The sequence below is a fragment of the Marmota monax genome, unplaced genomic scaffold, assembly GCF_021218885.2.
Source record: "Marmota monax isolate L192 unplaced genomic scaffold, Marmota_monax_Labrador192_F-V1.1 WCK01_AAM20220418_F8-fsc00018, whole genome shotgun sequence".
Lineage (NCBI taxonomy): Eukaryota > Metazoa > Chordata > Mammalia > Rodentia > Sciuridae > Marmota > Marmota monax.
Window position 1 is genome coordinate 8067576 of NW_026692201.1, and position 25122 is coordinate 8092697.

Genomic DNA, 25122 nt, shown 5'->3' on the forward strand with positions numbered 1-25122 from the left:
CTCAAACTCCTATTTCTGGGTGCTGCCCTTACGACAACCCAGTGTTCTCAGTATCCTTCCTCAATTAACAATTACCTGTCCTGGGCCCCATTTCTTTAGCCACCTTCTCTATGCTAAGTTAAAAGAAATGGATTTGAACAGATTAACTAACCGAAGCTAAATGCTTTTGCCTAGTCAAAATGTTGGCCATGCACAAAAGCTTCTTAACAAGTGACCCTGCCTAGGAGTCACAAGCCAGGATTTCAAGTGAGTGAGGTGGAAGTGCATAAGTCCCATTTTGTAGAGAAGAAAAGTATGTCTCCAAAGTTATCCACCATAAACGAGGGGAAAGAAAACAGAGTTCATCCAAGTGCCCATCATGTGGGCTTGATGCCACAGCTCCCGTAATTAGGAGGAGCTGAGACACCCAGTCCCTACATTCAATTGTTACACACCTGATGTTCTAAAGAAGTGTCTCTCAATTTCAGTGTGGTTGCTGTTTTTATTGACAGTTTTCAGCAGAGAGAGGGATTAAGAAGACAAAATGCTGCCAAGGATCATTTCTGCCAGGGTGAACTGGAAATAAATTCTGTCACTTAAATGCAACCCCAGGTCTTGCCCAGCCTTGCTCAATCCCCAACTCAGGAACCAAGACACGTGTTGTAAAATTTTCTTCAATGATATTAGCGGATTAAGAATAACCCTCTAATATTTCTCACTTGTTTATTACTAACCCAATCTTTTTTGAATTTTCAGTTTTCAGTATGTACCTCTTTAGGCTGTAATACAAATGACACCATGTTGTAATTTTTGTTTTCTGTTTTCTGCAACTAGACTTTGAGCAAGTTAGGGCAGACCTCATTCCTTTTCATAATCCCCAAATTTCACAAATGAAGGTAGTCAACACAATTTTGTTGAATGAAGGAGTAAAAATTTTTCTGAGTTAACTGCATAACTCATAACTGCATAAAATATATAATTTTGTCATTCTACATTTACTTCTTTTAAGGTCTAATATCAGTGTGGTGACATTTAGTAATTTAAATCCAATTGTATTTATGAGGGCCAGGCAAGAGAGTACAAAAAATAGAGTCCAAGTGGAGGTATCCTCTGCAAGCAAGGCTTCTTTAACAAACGTTTAGTGGGATTTCTACCACTGCTAACAATGGGGATATTATAGAAAGGAGGGAAATCTTTTACGCACAAAGTTAATTCAACATTGAAAAGGAAAGAAGACGTCTGTTATGCTCACACGTAAAAGAAATCAACCATCAATCTGGTCTTGTCCAGGAAACCCAGGCTGGGTGAGGCTGAGGCTGATGGATCAATGTGGGGAGTATAAAAATAGGTCCCTTCCCTTTGGCCTCTCTGGCACGCCATCTTGTCTCGTTCCTCTTTGCACAAGCTGTATTCAATCAACTTTTAAAAGCCTAAAACCAAGTTTTCCTGTCAGAAAGGCCAGACTTTCCATTCCATTTTGCACTGTGGATGTTCTACCTGGGCCTAAGTCAATAACATGGATTTTCTGAGGAAGAAATAGAAGGAATAGAAATTCTAGCCCTGAGTCTCCCTCCCCTTACTGGACAGAGAGTGAGACAGAACCATCAGTTCTGATTGCTATGAATGTCATCAGAAACTTCCATTCAAATTCTCCATTCCTATCTCAGGGACTTGTGTGTCATATCTCCATGCCCCACCATCGTCACACCCAGGACTCCATGGTGAGAGAAGGTGTAAAAGTCAGTGTATACCTGCTTTTCCCCTCAAGGTGGGTGGATACTAAGTAACAGAGCTCAGAAACTAATGGCTCCCTTGCCAATAGGATGACATTCTCCTCCAGTGACCCCCAAATGATCAGAGCTCGGCTGTCATCCCGTTCTGCACATGAGCTCATTCATGAACTACATCCCTTGGGCCAGGCCTGCTTGGATCTGGAGGGAGATGCTGTAAACAAGAGGATTCAGGTTTATGGAGAACATTGTGGTTTGGATATGAAGTGATCCCTGAAAACTCATGTTTGAAACAATGCAGGAAGGTTCAGAGGTGAAATGATCAGGTTGTGAGAGCTGTGACCTAATCAGGGATTAATCCATTTGATGGATTAATGGGTGGTATCTGTAGATAGTTAGGATGTGACTGGAGGAAGTGGGGGCATGCCCTTGGGGATAGATAATCTCTGGCACCCTGTACTCAGGCTCTCTGCTTCCTGGCTGTCATGAATTGAGTATCTTTCTTCCACCATGATGTTCTGCCTCACCTCCAGCCTAGAGCTATGGAGTCAGCTGACCATGGACTGAACCTTTGAAACCATGAATCAAAATAAACTTTTCCTCCTCTAACTTGTTTTTTGGGGGAGGTTCCTGGGGATTGAACTCTGGGGCACTCAACCACTGAGATACATCCCCAGCCCTATTTAAAGACAGGGCCACACTGAGTTGCTTAGCACCTCCCTTTTGCTGAGGCTGGCTTTGAACTCACCATCCTCCTCCCTGAGCCTCCTGAGCCACTGGGATTACAAACGTGTGCCACCATGCTTGGTTTATCAAGATTTTGGTCACAGCAACATAAAGTGGATCACAACAGAAACTGTGACTCTCCAGCTCTGGTCACCTGCAATTGCAGGGTTTTTCACTACAAGGATGAATATTTTGCATGAGGAACAAAGTGAAAGGGAAGACTATGTAAGGAAATGCTTAAGCCAAGACTCCAGAGTAAGACAGGCCAACATTCCTCTCCTCTGTCACTTACTCTCTGAGCCTCAGTTTCTCCATTTGTAAAACAGGCTAATACTCGTACCTATCTCATAGATTGGTGGATTCAGGTAGAGTGGTTAACCTGGGACCTAGTGCATATTAAATGCTCTATAGTAGGGTAATGGTGATGATGTAAGTCTAACACAAAGAAGAGAAAGGAACAAACACCAACTGATAATTACCTAGGACCAACTGTCCCCAATTTCAGTGATCTCTTTCTCTGACTTTTAGTTTTTCTTATCATCTGTCAGCACACTTCACTACACTGTGGCCTTGAATTATATGATCCCTGGTGATTTTAATTTATAAAGCAAGCACAGTGTATTAGTGTTTGCTTTATAACTATTAGTGTTTGCTCTCCTGAGGCTAATAGCAAATAAACACAAACTGATGACTTATAACAAATTTATTATCTCACAGTTCTGGAGGCCAGAAGGCTGAAATCAAGTTGCCTACAGGGCTGTGTTCCCTCCAGAGGCTCTGGGGGACAATCTACTCCTAGCTACTTGGAGCTTCTGGTGGCTGGCAGCATTCCTTGGCTTGTAGCTCCATCTGTCCAATCTCTGTATATTGTTTATATTACCTTCTATTCTCTATCTTTTTCTCTACTGTGGTCTTTTATAAGGATACTAGTCACCCAATAGATAATCCACGATGATGTCATCATTTAAAGATCCTCATTATATCTGCAATGTTAACATTTATAGATCCGGGACTAGAATATAGGCATATGTTTTTGGGAGCCACCAAATCTTAGTCTTTTCAGGCAGCTATAACAAAGTACCAGAGACTGAGTACCAGAAATGTGTTCCTTATAGTACTGGAGGCTAGTAAGTCCAAAACCATAACATCAGCAGATTTGGTGTATGGTGAAGGCCCACTTGCTGATTCATATGCCACTGGTCCTTTCACCGTGTCCTCATGGTGGAAAGGGTCAGGGATCTCTATGGGGTCTCTTTTATAAGGACACTAATCGCATTTATGAGGGTTTCCCTCTCATGACCTAATCATCTCTCAAACAGTGGGATGGATTAGGGGTTAAAACTTCAACTTAAAGAATTGGGGGTAATACACTCAGTTCATTGCTCCACCATTAAGCCCACTACTCATGGTAACTAGGAGCATGGACTTGAGAAGAAAACTGACTTGGATTTGAATACCTGGCACCTATCCCAAATCCATCACTTGGGTTACTATGTTAATCAGTTTCTGTTGCCCTAACAAACACCTAAGACAAATCAATTTAGAAAGTGGCAAGGTTTATTTTGGCTTACAGTTTCAGATATTTTGGTCTATGGTAAGCTGTGTTGCTTCTGAACCTGTGGCAAAGCAGAACATCATGGCAGGGAGTGTGTGGTGGAACAAAGCTGCTTACCTCATGGTAGCCAAGAAGCAAAGTGAAAGAGGAAGTGACCAGTGTTCCAATATCCCCCAAAGACCTAACTTCCTTCCACTAGGCCCCACCTCCTGAAGTTTCCACCACCTTCCAATCATGCCACCATCTGGAGACCAAGTCTTTCACACATGGGCCTTTGTGGGGCTTTGCAGATCTAAACAGCAACAGTCACCTTTATTAATTACTTAACATCTTTGAACCTCAGCTTCTGGAAAAGAGCCAGCAATACTCATTCCTCAGTGTTGTTTGTGGGAATTAAACAAGTTAATATGACAGAGGTACTCAATCAATGGTAGCTTACCCTCCTAGGCTGCAAGCTGTGAGAGCAGGCACCATCTATTTGCTTCCTTTGCAGATCTAACACAAGTCTGCAGACAGTCCCTCTTCAGTGAAGACAGGATGACAAAGTGGCTGAACAGGTGGCCTAGACAGTTACTGCCACTAATTACGTGGATTACATGGGGATTACGAAAGTTGAGTTCAAATTCTCCAGGAATCTAAAGGAAGCTATTAGAAGGTTTCAATATTGACCTCAGCCTGAACATTGTGTGGAAAAGCTGAGTGGACTTTGGACAGAGAATAGGGCCACTAGGGCAGGCATAGAACCATCTGTACTCATCATCCCTTGAAAGCTCTCCTGGTGACTTCATTTCTGGGATAGGAGAGCAGATATTCTGGAGAAGCTCCAGCATTTCACAGAGCATGACCCCTAAATCCTATTGAGGGGCACCTTTCCAGACCACAGCTAGGAATTCACCTACTCATTTCCCCTGTCCCAGAAGGGCTAGCTGCTCTAATCTATTACCAACATTGCAGCACCTCTGAATATCCTAGGGAGATGGTTTAAATGCAGATTTCTGGCCTTCAACCGGACTAGCTGAATAAAGCTTTACTGGGGTGGAAATAGGAATGAACCATTTTAAACAAGCCCCTGAGGTAATTCTGATTCATTGGAGAAAGCCAACCATAATCATATCATAACTCAACCCATCCCTGGGCATGGACCTGAGCTCCAGGCATTCTACCTACAAAGCCAATATGGAGAGTAAGAGTTTGGGATTCAGACAGTATTAAGGTCCTTCATATAATAGTTGGGACTTTGGCAAGTTACTTGACTTCTCTGGATTTCAGCTTCCTCTTCTAAAAAAGTCAGAATAATTTACATCAAGTGTTGTTGTTAATTAAATGAGAATCACGTAAGTGCCAGTGCATAGAGATTGAAGCAGAAGATGCTTCTGTTCAGCAACCCACTTACACTTCTTCACTGATACATGGCTAGATTATATTTCCCAGCCTTCTTTGCAACTGAGCATGACCAAGTGACTAGTTCTCACCAAGGGAATATAAGATATAAGTTATGGTGCCTTTTCTGGGCAAAGGTTTAAAGAATAGATATGCGTCTCCATGTTCTCTTTCACCTTGCATGATTTGATGCAAGTGACAGGCCCCAGGGAATTGGGGGAGCTACAATATGGAAGGAGCCTGGGTGCCTAATGCATTGGGTAAAAGAAAACCACCCATCAACCATAACACCTGCCTTGGATGTTTTTCAAATGACATAATAAGGTCAAATACCTTTAGGTTCTAATTTTTTTTATAACCAATAGGTAGTCAGGAAATGTTCACCCTCCCTCCTCACTTCCAAATAAAAGCCACACATTATACTTCTTATCCTAAAACATCCTCCCTCCAAAAGCAGAAAGTGTTCCAGCATAATTGTACCCTTAATCAAGTACATCTAAAAATTTTTTAAAACCTTCCCCATGAAGGAAGGCAACAGAGGTTTGTCATGAGACACCAAATATACAAATGACCAGGTTATATATATTATAGAACTCAGAGCTGCAACCTGTAGCAACTAGGGTAGAAGCCAACCTACTATCTGCAGCAACTGCTCCAGGAGGCCAAACAGTGTAATGCTTGTAGTAATAGGCCCATGAAGGCCAGCACTTATGAATGATTGACACTTTCCCTTCCAACTGTGAACTAACCAGAGAAAGCAAAAAATGTTCTTCTAATCAATCACATAGAATGCTTCACTGCTGGCTGACTTACTTCAGCTTCCCCTGGGCCAATGACCTCTAATCAAGGAATTTCTAAACCTTCCCTCTTCCTATGATAATGCCTTCCTGCTCCTCAGCCTGCCTTTCAAGACTCTGCTAAGTGAAAGAGATGGTGGTTGACTCTCTTGCTATAGTAACCTCCAAATAATCTGTTCTCACTTGGATGATCTTCATTTATTCCCCCAGTCCTTATTTTTCAGGCAGATTTAGGGCTCAGAGATATAAGGAAATCTCATAAAAGGCTGCAGGAGTGTTTCATGCAACCTCAAAGAAAGTGGCCGGGCCATGGGAAGACCCTAGAACCAGAGCCTGGAAAAGCAATCACAGCTCTTTTCTCTTGCATCTTCTCTCAGATAATGTTCTTGAATCTGTCTTCTTGCAAACAGACTTCTCTCTGATCCAAATGGCAGAAAACATGAGCATGGATAGGGCTTGTGCTTGTATGGACACCTGAGAAGGATAATTCTGGGTCCTGATTCTGCAGACCTTGAGTTGAGTGACATCGTAAACAAATTCACTAAGTGCCCAGCCCCCACCCCAGAGCAGAGTGGTTGCCAGCACTCCTGTTATAAACCTAGCAATCAGAAGTCCATTCCTGTGGAGGGGAGGGGAGAAGAGGACTGTCCCCCACTCAAAAAAAAAAAAAAAATATATATATATATATAGGCAGGCAGACAACCCAACAGGAGGCCACCCCTTTCCTGATGTCATAGTGAGACAGTGACCACGTAGTTAATAGACTCCACATCTTCTAGCGTACCAGTGTCACTGACCAGCATGGTCTAGTTACTGATTTTCCTTATGAAGGCACCATTTATCCAGTTAGTGCATCCAGTCTTATGTTAGGGGATAAGAACACAAAGTAAAGGAAAATCAGAACCACAATCTCTGCTCTCAGGCTGCGGCAGGGAGAGCACACCACATAAGTGAACAATTAATATACTGTGAGAAGTGCTGTGCTCAGTCTCTAACCTAAATCAGATCAAGAGCTGGGTTGAGGATGTGGCTGCCAAGAAATGTTTCCTAGAGAATGTGATGCCTGAGAGGGATCTTGAAAATCAGGGAAGTTGATAGAAACAAGTGAAGAAAGAGTGTTCCAGGCAGAAGGAATGTTCACTGCCAAGAAAGGGTGTTTGGGGGAAACCAAAGTTTATCGTGGCTGAGAATAGATTGAGGGTGTCTGGAGATGGGGAGACTCAGTTGGGCAGTGTTAGGATGGCTATAGGCCTGAGCCTAAGCTACTCCATTTTAAAAACTCCAGTTTGAAACCTGCAGTCTCACCAGGCACACCCACAGAGCCCTCCAGAATGACCTCAAACATGTTACTTTCCCTCACCCTGTTAAACAGATGAAGCCCCTGGCAGGCTGTCCTCGCCTGATTAGAGGGAAAAGCGAGAAGATCAGGGTGGAGACCACCAGACCAGATGTTTCTGACCCTAGGGTAAATGATGTCATGGAGAAATTCAGTAATAGCTGATAAGGATTGAAAGCGGGGTCAAAACCCCCCAAATTTAGTGTAAGTAATAGAGCAAGTGAATAAGGATTCAGCCAGCCGAAACAAGGAGAGCCTAATGAGGACCTGACATCCCATCACTTGTCATCGTTTCCTGAGCCTCTGCATAATCCTCATGGCTCTCAAACTCTACCGCCTCATCTGGTCCTTGGTGAGAGCCGCAACTCCTCCCTGCGACCCCCTCCTCAACCAGTCGTCCATTCCACGTCAGGAAAAGCCTGCCTTGATTCCTGACCTGGTCACCTTGGTCTGAGTGAGTGTGCATCTGCTGGACATAAAGCCTAAGGCTTAAGACTTTTGAACTTAACATGCAGAGGAAATGTCTGTCATTAGCCTGTCATGATTAAGTGTGTTTTACAGTGCTTAGAATTAACCTAGAATTGTATGCTGTGAATTGCTTATGTCTATTGCAGTGCCTAGCATTAAGGATTGTGGGTTTTCTTGATTAAGAACCTATAGAGTGAAATTGTATGGAGTAATTTGAGTGAATAAAACATTGAAAGGGGCAGAAGCACGTGGACATTCTTTATTTCTCCCCTTGACTGCATACGTCTCAATTTTGCCCCTTCAGACAGGCAGTTGTTGCAGTAACCTTGGAATCACACAGGTGGCCTAAGATAGCAGCCTTGTATATGGAAAGTGGGTGGGATGAGGTGGAGTGGGGAGGGGAAATACGTAAATGAGTTATGACTTGAAATAACAGAAAGAAAATGTGAGAAAGTCACAGATTTTGTCACTATTTACTTGGCAAAACCACAAGCCTGAATCAAGACCCTTCCTACAAATATGAACTCAAGTTTGTTCAGATCAGACATTCTGTCTGAACAGGCTGGGGTTGTGGCTCAGTGTACAGTGCTCACCTAGCAGGTGCAAGGCCCTGGGTTGGATCCTCAGCACCACATTAAAAAAAAAAAAAGAAAGAAAAGTATTGTGTCTAATTACAACAAAAAATTTAAAAAATTTTTTTAAAATTCTGTCTGAAGGGAGAGGAGCTTATGACTCATCAGTGTAGCCTAGTGATTTGTTTTTTTAATGTCTATGGGACAAAGGAAGATAAGAGCACTTCAGAGTCATCACTCTGAACATTCAATTGATACACCGAAAAGCCAAAATGAGAGGAGGAAAAGGGAAGAATCAAAATCTGATTTAATATTGCCCAACAAGCAGAACTGGGACAGCAACAGCCAACTAGTTGCAGATCCAATTTGGATTATAAAAAGCTGATTTCTCAGTAAGATGGGTCCTGACTGTAAAATTGGTACTAAGTATAAAATCAGAAGCAAATGAAGAGTCAACTAAACACAGAAGTTTTACTCTGACAATACACAGTAAAGTCCAAATTGTAAGTTTCCTGCCAAAGAGAAATATAATCTTCCCTGGTGACATAAATCAGAACTCCATGACATCACTCAGATAACCACAGAAGAATGTATCCTGTAATGCAAGCAGCCTTTCCCTACCCAGCTGACCAACAGTCACCATTGATGAGTTTAACAAACACTCCATTTCATAGTCTTCTGAAGCTGACATGAACAGATACATTCAAATAAATATTTTTAACTTCAATTTTGTAAGATGCATTTATTTTTTATTTTATTTTATTTTTTGGTACTAGGGATTGAATCCAGGTGCTCTTAATCCCTGAACCACATACCTAGCCCTTTTTTAGATTTTATTTTAAGACAAGGTCTTGCTAAATTACTTAGGACCTTGATAAATAGTTGAGGCTGGCCTTGAACCTTTGATCATCCTGCTTCAGGCTCTCTAGCTACTGGGATTATGCTTTTTTTTTTTAAGTATCATTCTACATATGCCACTTTTCCTGTATGAAAAACTACAAATTAGCTACCCACTACCTTTCTTGTCCCAGGGAAGTTTACAATTTTAATCTGATTACAAAAGAATTTTTTTAAAGTTTTGATTAGCAAACTTTGATCTGGCTGCAAAATAGAGAGATATTCATTGTAAAAATTTTCAAAGAAAGCAAAATCACAGAATTCTAATGCCCAAAAGCGATTGCCTTCTGAAAGTTAAGACATATTGATAGCACATACCAGGGAAAAAATAATAACTTTTTAAAACTTCCTTAATCCCTATTAAGGTGGATTGTATCATTGTCCAAAATATCTGCTGCCCCACCTTGGGGGAGAATAAAACTTCCTTCTCTCTGCAGCAGCCTTGAGTCTGTGACTTGAGCCCTTCCTTGAGGATTGAATATCTACTCCACCCAGTTGACCTCAGGAGTAATCATGACATTTGCTTTGACAATGCAGTGACAACAGAAGTGATGTGTGCCATAGCTGTAAGAATCATCACATGGTTATACCATTCTTTCTCTCCCATGTAATCAAAAGTATCCCAATAGAGACTGCAGCATCAGTCCCAGAGTAGAGCTCAGAGTAGAGCTGCAGAGAGCCCACGAACTGGACTTGGGTCACTGTAACCCACTGAGACGGTTGGAGTCGCTTGTTAACACAGAGTAACTTAGCCTACTCTGATACACCTACATGCAAAACGTCCACTGAATCCTTTAATGTCTTCAGAGATTTTGTGCAAAAGAAATAAATACTTGCTTGCCACTTATATTTCATACATTTATATTTTAAAACAATTTTGAAGTTTTAAAATTTGTGTTATCTTATTTACAAACCCATTAATTTTGCTAATAGTTTATCACCTAATTTTACATTTTGTTTATTGGAGTTACCTGGGATTGAACCTAGGGGTGCTCTAACACTGAGCTACATGCCCAGCCCTTTTTATTTTTTAATATTGAGACAGGATCTTGCTAAGGGCCTAGCTAATGTATTGGGGCTGTTCTCAAACATGTGATCCTCCTGCCTCTGCCTCCTGAGTCTCTGGGACTATAGGCATGCATCACTGCACCCAGCTAAATTTTATGTTTTGATGAATTCCCAACTGGCTTACAAATTTGAAAAAGTACACCTAAATATTTATCAAACTTTTAGTTTTAGAAATTCCAAATTATTGGGCTGGGGATGTGGCTCAAGCGGTAGCGCGCTCGCCTGGCATGCGTGCGGCCCGGGTTCGATCCTCAGTACCACATACAAACAAAGATGTTGTGTCCGCCAAAAACTAAAAAATAAATATTAAAAACAATTCTCTCTCTCTCTCTCTCTCTCTCTCTCTCAAAAAAAAAAAAAAAGAAAAAAGAAAAGAAAGAAAGAAAAAAAGAAATTCCAAATTACAATAAACCTTTAACTGATTTTCTTCAGACCTTCGAAAAGCCAAATTAGTCTTACATTTTCTAATATAATTAAACTCTTACACTTAAAACTAAAATGTTTATTAAATCTTACTAAACCCCAGCACACACAATCTAAATGTAATACTATCATTTAAACATTGGAACACTGTCTCCAAACTTGATTATCTGTATCTTCTTGAGTTTCTGCTAATATGTCAGTCTCTATGCACCTTAAAAAAATAAGAAACAGTACACAAAATAATACAATGATTACAAAATTTCTTTCTAGATAAAATTCCTAACTAGACATAACTTAACTTGTCATCAAAAGTCTTTGAAAGTATTTTGTGTTCTGGCAATAACAAGATATTCCAAACTCATTTTGGTATTTCCTGTCCTAAAACACAAAATATACTTTTTTCGAGTCCAGCCCCTGCTCTGGACTTTTGGTTGGAATGTAGATGAGACAGGTCTGTGAAGCAGCCCCTGGAGGCCACAGAGGGGAAAGAGAGAAATTCACAGTAATTTTTGGCCTGACATTGTGAGCGGAACCAACATTCCAGTGTTCAAGTCCATGTACCACATCTGTTAGTCAAATGCAATTCCTTCCGGACATTGCAGTTATACAAATATAGGGAAGCCAGATGGAAGCTCTACCTGGGAGAGCAAAGATGGCCTGAAGGGCAAAGTTGGGGGTGGGTAGACAGTGAAGAGAAGGTGGGAAAGGGAACTGGAGAGGAGAGATCTGGCTGCTTCTGTAAGAGCAAATGCACTAGGTAAGGATTTTAGGAAAAGTTGGCCCATTTTCCCCATGTGTAAAAATGTGAATTAGAATAGAAACATCCATAGGACCATTGTGAGAATTACACGAGACACACATTAAGTGCTCACCAAATGCTAGCTATCATTAATTTTACTTTATTCAGCTGGGCCTCCAGAATGGACTAGAGCTAGAGACATTTTTAAGGAAATCCAGAAAGGCCATTCAGTTTTGTCCTCCCTTCCTCCCTCATTCACAATTGCTCCCCTGCACATCTGTTTTAATCCTCTGAATTCCTGAAAATTGGCTTATTGTGTCCATGATGCCTAAAACAGTCACTGACAACATCTTTTTAGGTTTTCTCAATTCCTTCATTCAAGTCAGCAGCCAGCCTAAAGCTGCGCTCTTCCAGTTCCAAGTTCAGATTTCTAAGGAGAGGCTGCCCAACCTGATGGAAAATCCACTCCTAGACCAATTAACCGTAGCTACAACCAGGCTGCTCCTGTTAAAAATGTGGAAACACATCTCAAAGTAGAGGGGGGGCGGTCCTGTGAAAATAAAATGAACTTGGGCACACTTCCTGCATGCGTGTGCGCACATATGCACTTCACACACGTGCAAGCTGGATTGCGCTACAGTTTTCTACATTGTTTTCCATTTTACAACATAGAATGATACAATTTTCTATGACACTATTTTTATTGTATCACTTTGATGTATAGGTGTGAATCTTAATTCTATTATTTTTGCTTTTACACACACTGTAGGATCTTCTTATAACAAAATAAGAATTGTGTTAATTGACTAGACTTAATTTCTTAGGGAAATTCTTTGAATTGGAATTGCCAGGGCCAAAGGTGTGTTATTTGTAAAGAGTTCTGATACACTCTATTAAGTGTGTATTAAGGCAATCTAAGCCACTCACACAACACACACAAATGCCATTTTCTTTCTTTCTTTTTTTTTCCACAAATGCCATTTTCAACAACATAATCTTTTAAGTTAAAAATTACTTGCCATTTTGGTGAAACAAAATGAACATTATTTTTATGATTATCAATTACCTGTTCTATTAGAATAGATATTAACCCTTTATTGCTTAAATTGCTTAATTTTTCTGACCCATCATAACCTTGACATAGTTGTAGTTTTTTTTTTGTTTTTTGTTTTTGACGTGGGGTGAGGGGGGCGGTTTTCTCTTTGGATCAAACCCAGGGCATCGAGTACGCTAAGTACATGCTCTTCCATGAAGTTATATCCCCAGTCCTTCATATACTTTTTCAAGTTTGAATACCCAAATCTCTGCTTTCCAGCGCCTAACTTTATATATGCCTACAGGGTATCATCCTGTACCTCCCAACCACCCCATTCCAAACCTCACTGCCCAATTGCATAGATTTTAGACATTTCGATGGGCATTTAAAGCCCTTCACAGGGCACCAAAATTTCTCTAGCATTATCTTCCATTACAGTCATTCACAAATCCTTCTTTTGCTTATTCATTTATTCACCACCTATTTTGAACAGCTATGATATGCCTGGTGTCATTCTAGATGCTGGAGACATTGGAATAAATATAATAGATAAAAATCCCTGCCCTAGTGAACAAATAAGAAAATGAATAGTAGGTCAGATGGCGATGAATATAGCAAAGAACAGAAAAGCAGGGAGGTGGACTAAGGAATTGGAAGAGGGTAAAATCCTAGAGTGGTCAGGGTGTACTCCACTGAAAGGTAATATTTAAGCAAAAGAGTGAGGATGGTGAGAGAACCAGCATAGTAGCAGCAATCCCAGTGAGACATGTTAAAATAAGGGAGAGTACCTGCGGGAGCCAGAGGGGGACACACATCTTATAAGCATGAACACCAGTAGGGAATCCAGTAATGCTGAGTCCTAGACGGGCAAGATCATGTAGGGTTTTGTGGGCCCCTGTAAAGACCCTGGCTTCTCCTTTGAATGAGACAAGAAGCCAGTTAGAGGGTATGGGAAATTATGTTTCCCAAGATAGCTGTTAAAATCTCACACCTCACAGTCTTTTCCATGATGACCTTGCTACTTCTCTAGGAAGAGAACAGGTGGATGGATAAAGAAAATGAGGCATACATATGATACAACACTATTTAGCCTCAAAAGGGAAGGGACTCTTGCAACACGTAACAATTTGTACGAACCTGGAGGACACTCTTAAGGGAAATAAGCCAGACAGAAAGATGAATATCACATGATCTCACATATGATATCTTTGAAAAGTCAAACTCATAGAAGCACAGAGAACTGTGGTTACCCAGAGGATTGAGATAGAGTTGGGTGATATTAGTCAAAGAACACAAACTTTCATTAAAACAGGAGGAATAAGTTCAAGAGATCCATTGCATAACATGGTGACTATTGTTAATGTATACTTAAAAATTGCCAGGAAGATTAAGTATTCTCACCATAAAAAGAATATGTATCTTAATTAGCTTAACTTGACCATTCCAGAATGTATACCTGTTTCAAAACACCTTATTTGATACCATAAGTATATACAAGTTTTATTTGTCAATTAAAAAAAAATCAGCAGACACACTATAAGGCCTGATTAACATGTGAATCAATACCTTTGGAAAATATTAACTGAAGGACTTGAATTATATGTATCTAACAGAAGGAGAAAAAATACCATGGTTTTCAATTTTACCTTTTATTAAAGTACAGAGTTAACAAGTTTTGCATTTTCTACATAGGAAAAGACTGATCAACTTCAGATGCTGTATAGAAAAATTAGCATTCAAAAAACAAATACAAATTCATAATCGGCTTTGTAACTAAAAGGAAAAATAGCTATTTCAAAAGTTAGCAAAACCTAACCATATCACAGACCTTTATAAACTTCGAACAGTAGATTTACCACACCTATTGCAGTTTCAAATTCTAATATAGCAAAACGTAACCACAAAATTTGGCTACAGCTAATTGTTCCAAAAAAGTTTAAAAAATTAACAAAGTTATGACTATAAAATTGTTGGTTTTCTTTGCAAAATAAAAAAAGCTTAAATCTTTAATAAAGGAAGACAAAACAATCCTCTTAAATTTCTTATAAATAGCTCTCAAGACATATATTACGCATCTGTTGTAAGCTTTCTTTACCTGAGGGAATTTCCCAGGATCCTTTATCACAAAGGATTACCTTTGAACAGTTCTATCATTTTATTCACATGAATGATTAAACTTCTAAGGAAGTGGATTTGGACATACGCATTCTTAATCTTCCCTTCCCCAATTAAGTTTTTTTCTGAAAGGATTTCGTTTTAAAACAAAACCAAAAAGCTTCTTTGGTAAAAGCCAAATATTTCAACCTTTCAAAAATGACGGACTCTGTGAATATCTACTGAAGAAGAAAGATCTAAAGATCCGTGTGAATAGCTCTATCATCCCATGAAGTCACAGGTCCAACCTGAGAGAACCCTTCTCTGCCTGAAATGTAAAACTCAGCTTATTCGCAAGATGCAGAGAACATCCCATGGAAAATTCCATGAGCCAAGAGGCTACCTGCACTGTCCTTGACGGAGGAGGGTCCACTGGTCTTTCTAGGTGTTCAGGTTCTTATTAGCTCAAGGCCAGAACCCTCTTGGTTGGGGGCAAAGCCCTCTTTCAACTACAAGAGGTGTAGGATGTGAGTGTACAACAAAACGAGATCTTATTCAGAAAGGCAAGAGAAAGAGAAAAAAAGAAAGCCCAGGAAGCTTAAATACATGCCCTGGAATTCCCTTCACAGGATAACATGAAGCACCAATGATGGTAAACTGTCTGGCAAAAATTAAATAAGAACGTCATCTTAAAAAGGCAGAGAACAACAATTTGGGGAGAGGGGTGATTAACTGGAGGCTGAGGTCATTCACAGTGAAGGATCCTCTGAGGAACTGCAAGTCCTCAATGTGGGAACTCCCTTGCTGGCCATTACTCACTGGAAACAGAAACCCTAAGAGTCCCAGTGACTCCACCCTCCCTCCCGCCTACACCCATAGTCTATCTACTCAATAAACCTCTGGCAAACAATTTGTAGACAATTTCCCAAGAAACTGTGAAGACAAAACCATAACCAACCAACTAGTATTACAAAAGCTCAACTCAGTAATGACATGGCAGGTTTTCTGAAGACTTGAGATTTAGAAGATTGTCTCTCGTCTTCATTCAGGTTACATGTCTACCTACAGTGACACTCCCAGGAGTCTCCCTCATGAAAATGAGAGGGAGAAATTTTCCACATCAGATGAATGGCACAGGGGAAACAGACGCACAGTCTCTTAAAATCTTCAGCTTTCATCTCCAGAGGAGCCTGACCAGCAGCTTCAGGAAAGGCACCTTTGTAATCAGGTACAAAAACTTGGAGGAAGCAAAAGTCTGTTATTTTTTTAAAAGACATCAGTGAGTTAAATGAACACCACTGTTATTGCAACTGAAGCAACTGGCACAATTTTTCCAGTTTCTTAAGTCTCAATAACACAAAATGTAGTTTTTTTTTTTTTTAAACTATCAATGTTGATTCATCACCTGAATATTGTTTCTCATTGTTCATAATCATTAAAGTTGACTTCTTGTCTCTACACCCTAGGTTCTCAGAGTGCAACCATCTATCTGTGGCCATCCCAGAACCTTGCTAACACTGTCAGTTGAAAATAAAAATGAGAAGGACCTTCATCAGACCTTCAGAGGAGAACACTGTGCCACAAACCAAGAGTTGTGCGGCTACACAACGGGGGTGGGCTGGGCTGGCTAAGATGGAAGCTGTGAGGGGCATTATCTTCATTTATGTTTCTCTGAGCCTCTTTCTACAGAACAAAGGGGCCAACAAAGGCCAGCCCAGGATGCATGGCCTTGTCAGCAGGACCCTGACCTGGCGTAAGGGTCAGTTCTAAAGTTACCCCAGCTGGCTGCCAGACCCACATGGGAAGACAAATCAAGAACTCAACTAGATCTCTGCAGGAAGAAATTCAAGGAAACTGCCTGTGATTCTACCTTGGCTATTAAAGGGCTTCTTATGGTGTTTCCTAAGGGTGACCTTGGCTGACCGAGAGCCCCCAGGTCACTGCACCAGGCACTGAAGTGGCCTCTGCCAGGGGGCTGCCACACACAGCCTCATTTCCTAGACTGTCACTAATTCATGGAGCTTGCTCTCCAGTGGCTTCACTAGAGTCACTCAGACTTGGTGTACAACTGTTCAACTGTTTATTTGGTGACTTTGGATGCAGCTTTGAACTGCTCAGCATGGAGTTCTGCCCTACAAAAAAAAATATGCATACACTGACATAGGCATACATTAAGGGCCTTTTAAGACTGAATCTCAAACACTATAAAAAAGGCAAATTCCTAAAGGAATTCACTCCTGTCTTTGCTTCCTCCTTGGTATTTTTTGAGAAGACGGCAAAGGAGTGAGTAGAAAAGAAAAATCTGAGTAATTTCCCCCATTAGCACGTTGGCACATGGGAGCCAGGTTTAGGTGAGACTCAGTTCTACTCAACTCATACAGAGGGGCACAGAAAAAGGGTCTACCAAGTCTTCCAGGAGGTTCAAAAAGAGTCTCATGGCATTTCCACTGGTGTGAACTCAGGGATTGAACTTAGGGGTACTTGGCCATTGAGCTACATCTCAGCCCTATTTTGCATTTTACATAGAGACAGGGTCTCCTGACTTACTTAGCGCCTCACTTTTGCTAAGGCTGACTTTGAACTCATGATCCTCCTGCCTCAGACCCACAAGCCGCTGGAATTACAGGCATGCACCATTGCGCCTGGGTCCACTGGTGTCTTTACTGGAGTTACACTGAACAAACCTCCTCCCTGATAAGAACATCCAATACTGAAAATGTACATCTCACATAGCTGCCAAAAGTCAATTCTCGTTTTACTCTACAAATATGTATTTTGGAAATTTCTCTAGCTGTTGTTTATGGCTTAATTAAATATCCCCAACCACCCACCTCTTCTTCTAAGGATATTTAGTTACTCCACAGCTTCTAACAGACTTGTCTGGTCAGCCCTGTTTGAGAGGCCACCTGGGATTTTCACCTCAGCAAATCTACTCCAAGGAAATGAAACCACAATGGACATTAATAGTGTGGTCACATTACAAATTCAGGAAACAAAAGCTCTTTTGCTTTTATAATTTCAAAGGCTTCACGGTGGAGGAGAAGCTGAGGGGCTAACCTTTACACTTGAAAGAGGGGTGCAGCAGATTTCAGCCAAGAAGAAACTTTTTGTTAAGGTCCTTAAAGTATTATTAATTATAGCACGAACAAGTAAGAACCATAGTTCTCCATCGCTTAGGCAACGAAAACATGAATGTTGTTCTAGAATCACATGAACACCACCATGGATAAGTGCCCTACTTATTGCAGTAACTTGGATCAGGTAGTGTTAACATGATGGGGAAACACATGGACAGTGATGGCAAATTGTGCTTTTCACATTATTACAAAGATGCTAAACCCAGAAAGGATGAGGGGACCTCTGGAAGGCCAAGGGCAGAGAGGGAAAGCTGTGATTCCCAGCATCACAACCACAAAGGGAAACACTTGGGGACCACGAGGAGGCAGCACTGAGGGTGGATTTAAAGACAGGTGCTTCCTCTTGTTCCCTATAAATACTAGGGAGCTGTGAGCAGAGCCCTTTGGGGAAAAGGCTCCAGGAAGTGATTCAGGAGATGAAAGTAAGAGAGACAGGGGTCTGGATTCTCTTGGGGGCTGGAGACTCAACATTTTGCTTGCTTTTTAATTCCAAGAATGGGAATAACAGGTCACACAAGATAATTTTTATCCCTGTAAAAAGATGTTATACCATTCTTTTGGTGACAGCATATCCAAGTACCACTACCCAGTTCCTAAGGGTAAGACATAAAAATGCATGTATCACAAGTTCAGGTTGGTTGGAAATCTCAATTTCTTCAGGACAAATTGGTAGTTTCTTTCTGAATTTCAGAATTAAAAAAGCTCATCTGGGTTTTTTGTTTGTTTGTTTGTTTTTTCCTTATCCCCCTGAAAGCTTTTTCAGACACATTTAAAATAGCCAGGGGATATCAGCTTTTCATAAGGCGCCAGTTGCTGCTCAGACCCTGGTACACTTGTTCAAAGGACAGCTCTTCCAGCGCAGCCTGCTGAGCGAAGTGGCCAGCTGCCATCCTCACACGGAGAACTGCCTAGAGGGACAGCAGAGGGGAGCGACCAGCGTCCACAGGTACAGCAGCACGCACACCCAGCAGGAGGCCATCTTGATCCAGAAGATGGACCAGCTCCCACTGAAGAAGGTCTCGATGCTGGCACTTTCATAGCTGTTGGAAATAAGACATCCAGCCATTAGAATAGAAAGGAAATGAGGGGAGAGTCTCTGCCATTAAGGGCCTCCCTGCTTCCCGTCCTCACTGAACTTTCTTTAAAAAAAAAAAAAAAACAACCCCACTGGAGGTATAATTCACACCCATTTAGAATGCATAATTCAGTGGCTCACAGACTTGTGCATCATAACTACTATCAATTTTGTAACATTCTCATTACGCCAGACCTGCACACCCCTAGTTCCCCTACCAAGCTCAGTTCCCTGGTCCGCCTGCATTCATTAATCTATTAATCTGTCTGTATGGACTGGCCTACTCTGGACATTTCATAGAAATGGAATCATGCAGCCTCTGTGACTGGCTTCTTTTTTTCTTAGCTTATTGTTTTCCATGCTCTTTTCAGGATGTAGTATGTACCAATACAGGTTGAGTATTCCTTATCTGAAGGCTTGAACCACAAATGTTTCAGAGTTTGGAGTTGTCTCAACTTGTTTGATAACTTACGATAGACAGATTTTGGAATATTTGCATGGACATTACTGGGTGAGCATTATTAATCTGCAAGTCCAAAATCTTAAATGCACCAAAATAGGAAGCTTTTTGAGTGTAATATTAGATTTCAAAGCATTTCAGATTTCTGAATTAGGGATGCTCAACCTTGCTTCATTCCTTGTTACAACTATATAATATTTCATTATATAGACTTGGCATATTTTTTAATCATCAGTTGTTGGACATTTGGCTTATCTCTGACTTTACACTGTTATGAATTATGCTGACATTAATATCTGTGCACAACATTTTAAATGAATATAATTTGCGGGGGGGGGGGGGTACTGGGGATTGAATTCAGAGGCACTTAACCATTGAGCCACATCCTAAGTCCTATTTTGTATTTTATTTAGAGACAGGGTCTCACTGAGTTTCTTAGCACTTCACTTTTGCTAAGGCTGGCTTTGAACTCGTGATCCTCCTGCCTCAGACCCCTGAGCTACTGGGATTATAGGTGTGCACTACCGTGCCCAGCCATAATTTTCTTTTTGTCTTTTGTTTTATACTTCAGAATGGAATCACTGGATCATATTTGTGTTTAACCATTCTAAGAACTGTCAAAATATCTTCCAAAGCAGCTTCATTTTACATTTCACCAGCAACACAAGAGGGTTCCAATTTCTCCAAATCCTCAACAACATTTGTCGTTATCTGCCTTTGTTAGTACAGCTCTCTTCACCCTTTCTTCTGCATCCCAAGTCAAAATTCCCCAGGAATTCTCAAAGCATCACAGGGAAGCATTACAAGTTCCTTCCCCTCCCTCATGGAGACATTCGGGGATGGCAGGCATGGTGATCCCAGCTACTCAGGAGACTGAAGACCACAAGTTTAAGGCCAGCCTGGGCAACTTAGTGGGAGCCTTGCTCAAACTAAAAACTAAAAAGCTCAATAATGGAGCATCCCTGAGTTCAATACCAAGTATCACATACACGACAAAGGGATGTTCGGGAAGAATATCCTCAAAGAAGTCTTTTCCTATCAATGGGTCTGAAACTTCACCCCCACCCGACTGGTATTTTTCATCCCCTTGCCTCATTTTAGTTTTATACCCAGTGCGCCTCATTTTATGACACTGTAATTGACTTGAATCATGATGTGTCTCTCCCACTAAGCTATCAGTCCTGCTACCTATGGCAGGGTGACACAGAGGATCCATTTTCTGAATCAAAGACAGTACAGAGAGCCTGCTATCTTTCTAGTGTCTATCCTAAGTTATCAAACAAATTGCGAAACAACGGAAACTTTGGAACAGTTTGAAAAGTATGAATTTCCACATAGTAACAGAGAAAGTCAGGTCTGTTACATAGCAATAACTTAAAAACTAGAAAAAAAAAATCAGTACAGTGGCACATGCCTGTAATCCCAGCTCCTCAGGAGGCTAAGACAAGATCATAAGTACAAGGCTAGCCTGAGCAACTTAGCGAGAACCTGTCTCAAAATAAAATTTAAAAAGAGCCAAGGATGTAGTACCCAGTAGAGAGCCCTGCATTCTATCCTAGTACTGCACAAAGAAAAAAATAAAAAAGAGACAACATTTGAAGTAGGAAAAACAAAAAAAGGATATTTTCTTCTTTTAAAAAAAGTATTTTCCTCCATTGCTATTACTGTGTTTTTTAATCAGCCTTGTGGAGTTCATCCATTATTTCTCTTTTGTTTTGTTTCTGGGTGCTGGGGATGGAATCCAGGGACTCTCACTCTACCTTTGAGCTAGACCCCCACTAACCTTCCAACTCTTAATGCTGCAGTAAGCACCACCAATTCCCAGGGTGAAAAGGACGCTGATCAACAGGTAAGGACTGTTTGTTCTTAAGGCTATGGGTACAGCAAGACCTGGAGAAGGGTTTAGTTCCTCCAGGAAGTCTGAGCTACATCCTGGCACTTCAAAAAGAACAACACTTAACTTAATTTTTTGAATAATCAAGTGGGTCACTCACTGGAACCAGTTGGTAACAGTCATCATCACATACAGGGAAGCCAAAAAGAACACGAAGTGGAAATAGGAATAGCTGTAGACAGTGCCTCTCTTCTCATCATAAATGACCCGAGGTCCCTCTTTCACATTCTGCTGCTCTTCGGTATCTGCAAATCACAAAGGGGGCCCAAGCGAAGAGAGTCAACATGAGCACACCTCCGGTCTTAGCACTCATTTCTGTCCCAGTAGCTGCTGAGCAGAAAAAACTATCCAGAGCCATCTTTCCCCCCACCCTCACCCCATAACTCCCTTGATCAGAAGAGTCACCAAGCACCATGTTTATGTTAGCAGAGCAAAAGAAAGAGAGCCCTTAAAGACATAAAGCATATTAGAAGCAGAAAGGGAGAGAATAGCCTCTGGGATCCTCCCTTCCAAAAGAGCAGTAGTTCAAGGAACAAAATGGCCCTAAAATGAAATGTCAGGACCTCTTGGATTTTCCAAATCCTTCCTTTAAAAACTGTATGTTCCACTTTTCTAAGTCTTATTGTATAAGTTAACTTCAATACGAGTCAGAATACAGACTGATTTTCCCCACCAGAATATCAACACAAACAAAGCTCCTTGAGGAAGAATGAGAAAGTATCGTGGAACAAAAATTTCCCCCTTACTGTTCAGGACATTAATATCTGGATTGCAAATGCCTACAGTGAGAGCTGCGAGCCCACAGGGCCCAGGGACACACGGAATGAGAGTATGCCACTTACCCACTCCATCAGGCCCGAAGCAGAAACAACACCGAGCTACCTGGGAAAGCAAACGAAACACAGTCAGACGCCTGGTTTTTGCTTGCTATTTCCTCATCAGTAAAGAACTAGGGGACACCCATGTGCCAACCCTGCCCTGCTGGAACCATGGCTTAGGCCCTGAGCTACACACTTCATCCTCTCAGAAGAAATGATTAAGCACATGCTGTTTCCCAGATAGGCCAGGTTCTGGTGACTGGAAACACCATGGACATGGAGATGTGTCACCCAGACCTCCTCAAAGGGCTTGGTGCTCCCCCCACTGAGTGCTGGGAATAGAGCCTCCAGATAACAGTTCCCTAATACTGCAGGTCGGCAGCAGATCTGTCCAGCCCCACAGCCAGCGCCTGCCCACAGCAAGCCCTATCTGGGCTTCCCCCAAGGAATGATAGACCAAGCAGGCAGAGAAGAGCCTGCTATTAGAACCATCAGAAAATTAGGACCCCCAGGAACAACATGCTCTGGGTCATACGAGCACCCTCTGGGGTTAACGAGGCTTTTCCAGCCTATACTGCCCTTCAACTTCACCCTCTGCCCAACTCTGCCACCTCATAAGACAAGAAGTCCCCCTCTTCTTACACTCCCTGCTAGTATGACCTCATCAAATCCTCTTTAACCTTTGAGATTAGGACTATTATTCTGTTTACATTTGTAAAAACCAAGTTAAATAACTGGCCTGAGTCACCAAACTAGCTCAGTGTCACAGGATGGAGACCACAGGGTCTATGATTCATAATAAATGAGATAGGATACTAACAAGAGTAAAGCTGACAGAATCTGAAATGGGAAAGTTAAGGAATTTGGAAGGACAAGGCCGGTCTACATTTCCTATCAAGACAGTCTGGGAAGTGTGGGGTCATCAAAATTTTCTGGCAGAAGACATATGAAGTACAAAAAAAACAGCCAGGCCTGAGGATGTGGGCGCTCTGGACTTTGTCCTGTTTGAACCCCTCCAGGCCAAGTCCTTGTTTCCCTCCTGAGTGGTGAGTAAACATGTAATAGAGGTATCAGCCTTGACAGAGTCTTGGAGAGTGTGACCTGGTTTAAGATTCAATATGCTAATTCACTCAGTGAGCCCAAGACCCGGTAGGCTGAGGTCCTAGTTCTTTTGAAGCTTAAGTTACCACAAGAAAATATCAGCCCTTTCTTTTAAAAGGTGTATCCTGTGAAACTGGAGAACAAACTGACTTGCTCAGAGGGAAACCCACTGGGCCGTTTCCCCACAGAGTGAGAAGAACAACATCCTCTCTTAAATCTAACTTAGAGACTTGTTTTTCTTTGAGCTTGCACTCTGTACACAATAGGGACATTGAAACCATAAGCATCTAGCCTCAGCAGGTGGCCACCCAGTCAGTTGTGAGAACAAATGCCTGCCTTAGAGACCATTCTCTACTGTATAGTAGGCAGCAACCTATTCAAAGTCCTCACAGTTTTCTCCTTTAAGTGACAGAAAGAGTTGGTGAATGATGCTGGCAGAGTGACAAGCCTTCATAATAGTCCACTATGTTGGGGTCAGGTGCAGGAAAGTCCATCCCTAGACACCCAGCTGCAGAGTAAAGTGCCCATAACTGGACAGACACCAGGGCTCTTCCATCCAGAGAAAATCATTAAAATGCAGACAGTGGCTGGATGCCAGGCAAGGCCAGCAGCAAGGACCAGGAGACATCAGCTGAGCGCCTGGGCAGCATGGTCAAGAACACGGACACTGGGGCCTCAATTCGAGGTTTCTATTCTGGCAAATTGAAACCTACAAGTTTAAATGACTTAACTTTTCCATTCCCCCTGCCCCTCCCCCGACCCCCCGTGACAATGGAGATACAGTTAGCAGGTCACTAGGTTTTTGTTTTTGTTTTTGTTTTGTGTGTGTGTGTGTGTGTTTTTACAACATTTAAAAAGAAATCACATATGGAAAGCTTAGAATAGTGCCTGGCACATCAAGTGCTATCCATCCTAGCCACCAATGGAACCCTTGCTCCATGCCATTTGGGGGGTCAGGACTGAGTCTTTTCCTGGCCACCTCCATCTGCTTGACCTTTCTAGCCTTAGTGAATACCCTAGAAAGAGACTTTGACCACCTTAATTCTTGGGACATGCAGGAGAAGGAACTGATGGGCCTGAAATCAGTGCACTCATAGTTCATAATTCTTTACCCAATGACATGCCCACCTGATGGACCTGATACAGTCAGGTGAGCCCATGCATTTACCTGTTCAGTAGTGTCTGTGCAAGACACGCAGTTCCCTCACTTTCCCATCTTTCTCTCCCTTCAAAACAACTGTTACATAACCTCATAGTTACACTGCATATGTAGGGCACATCAGAGAAAACAGATGAGTGGAGCAAGAATTAACACATACACACACACACACACACACAGAATTTTATGACCAAAGAAAAATTATGCCAGTCTTTGGTGGAGGGTGGGCAGTAAGATGCTATGCAAAAGGCCAATACTATTAAAGGAAAAATTAAGAATTACTTGTTTCTTTGTGTATATGGGGTGTGGGTGTGCATGTGCTGGGTATGGAACCCAGACCCTCTGCTTGCTAAGCACTACCACTGATCTATATCCCCAATCTAGGTGATTTATTGTAATCCCATACTATATACAGGAAAGGGTGTGTGTGTATGTGTGTGTGTGTGTGTATTATTTTTTCCTGAGCAGATAAAGAGGATCATGGAATGCAGATTAATAAAGACACAAACACAAAAGACCTTCCTGAGAAGTGGATCTTGAGTTGAAGCAGGAAAAGAAACAAACTTACTTCCAGTTCAGGAGCTGCATATCGCCCCTGCAGAGCATCAGAACTTGATCTTGTTGTTGATGTCAAACTAAGAAACAAACAAAACGTCAGCAGGACATATTAACATGGTC

General features: G+C 41.6%; 1 protein-coding gene across 1 annotated transcript in view; it reads right to left on the bottom strand.

The window, feature by feature from the left end:
- Positions 1-14339: 14339 nt before the first annotated feature.
- Serinc5 (serine incorporator 5) overlaps positions 14340-25122 on the bottom strand; it is a 104347-nt gene continuing 93564 nt past the window's right edge. Inside the window, exons 9-12 of the mRNA XM_046427794.1 lie at positions 25013-25079; positions 22209-22248; positions 21467-21611; positions 14340-18977 (exon numbers count right to left, since the gene is read on the bottom strand). Of these exons, the coding sequence (XP_046283750.1) occupies positions 18830-18977; positions 21467-21611; positions 22209-22248; positions 25013-25079 (400 nt within the window). The 3' untranslated portion in view covers positions 14340-18829. The remainder of the gene's footprint in view (positions 18978-21466; positions 21612-22208; positions 22249-25012; positions 25080-25122) is intronic.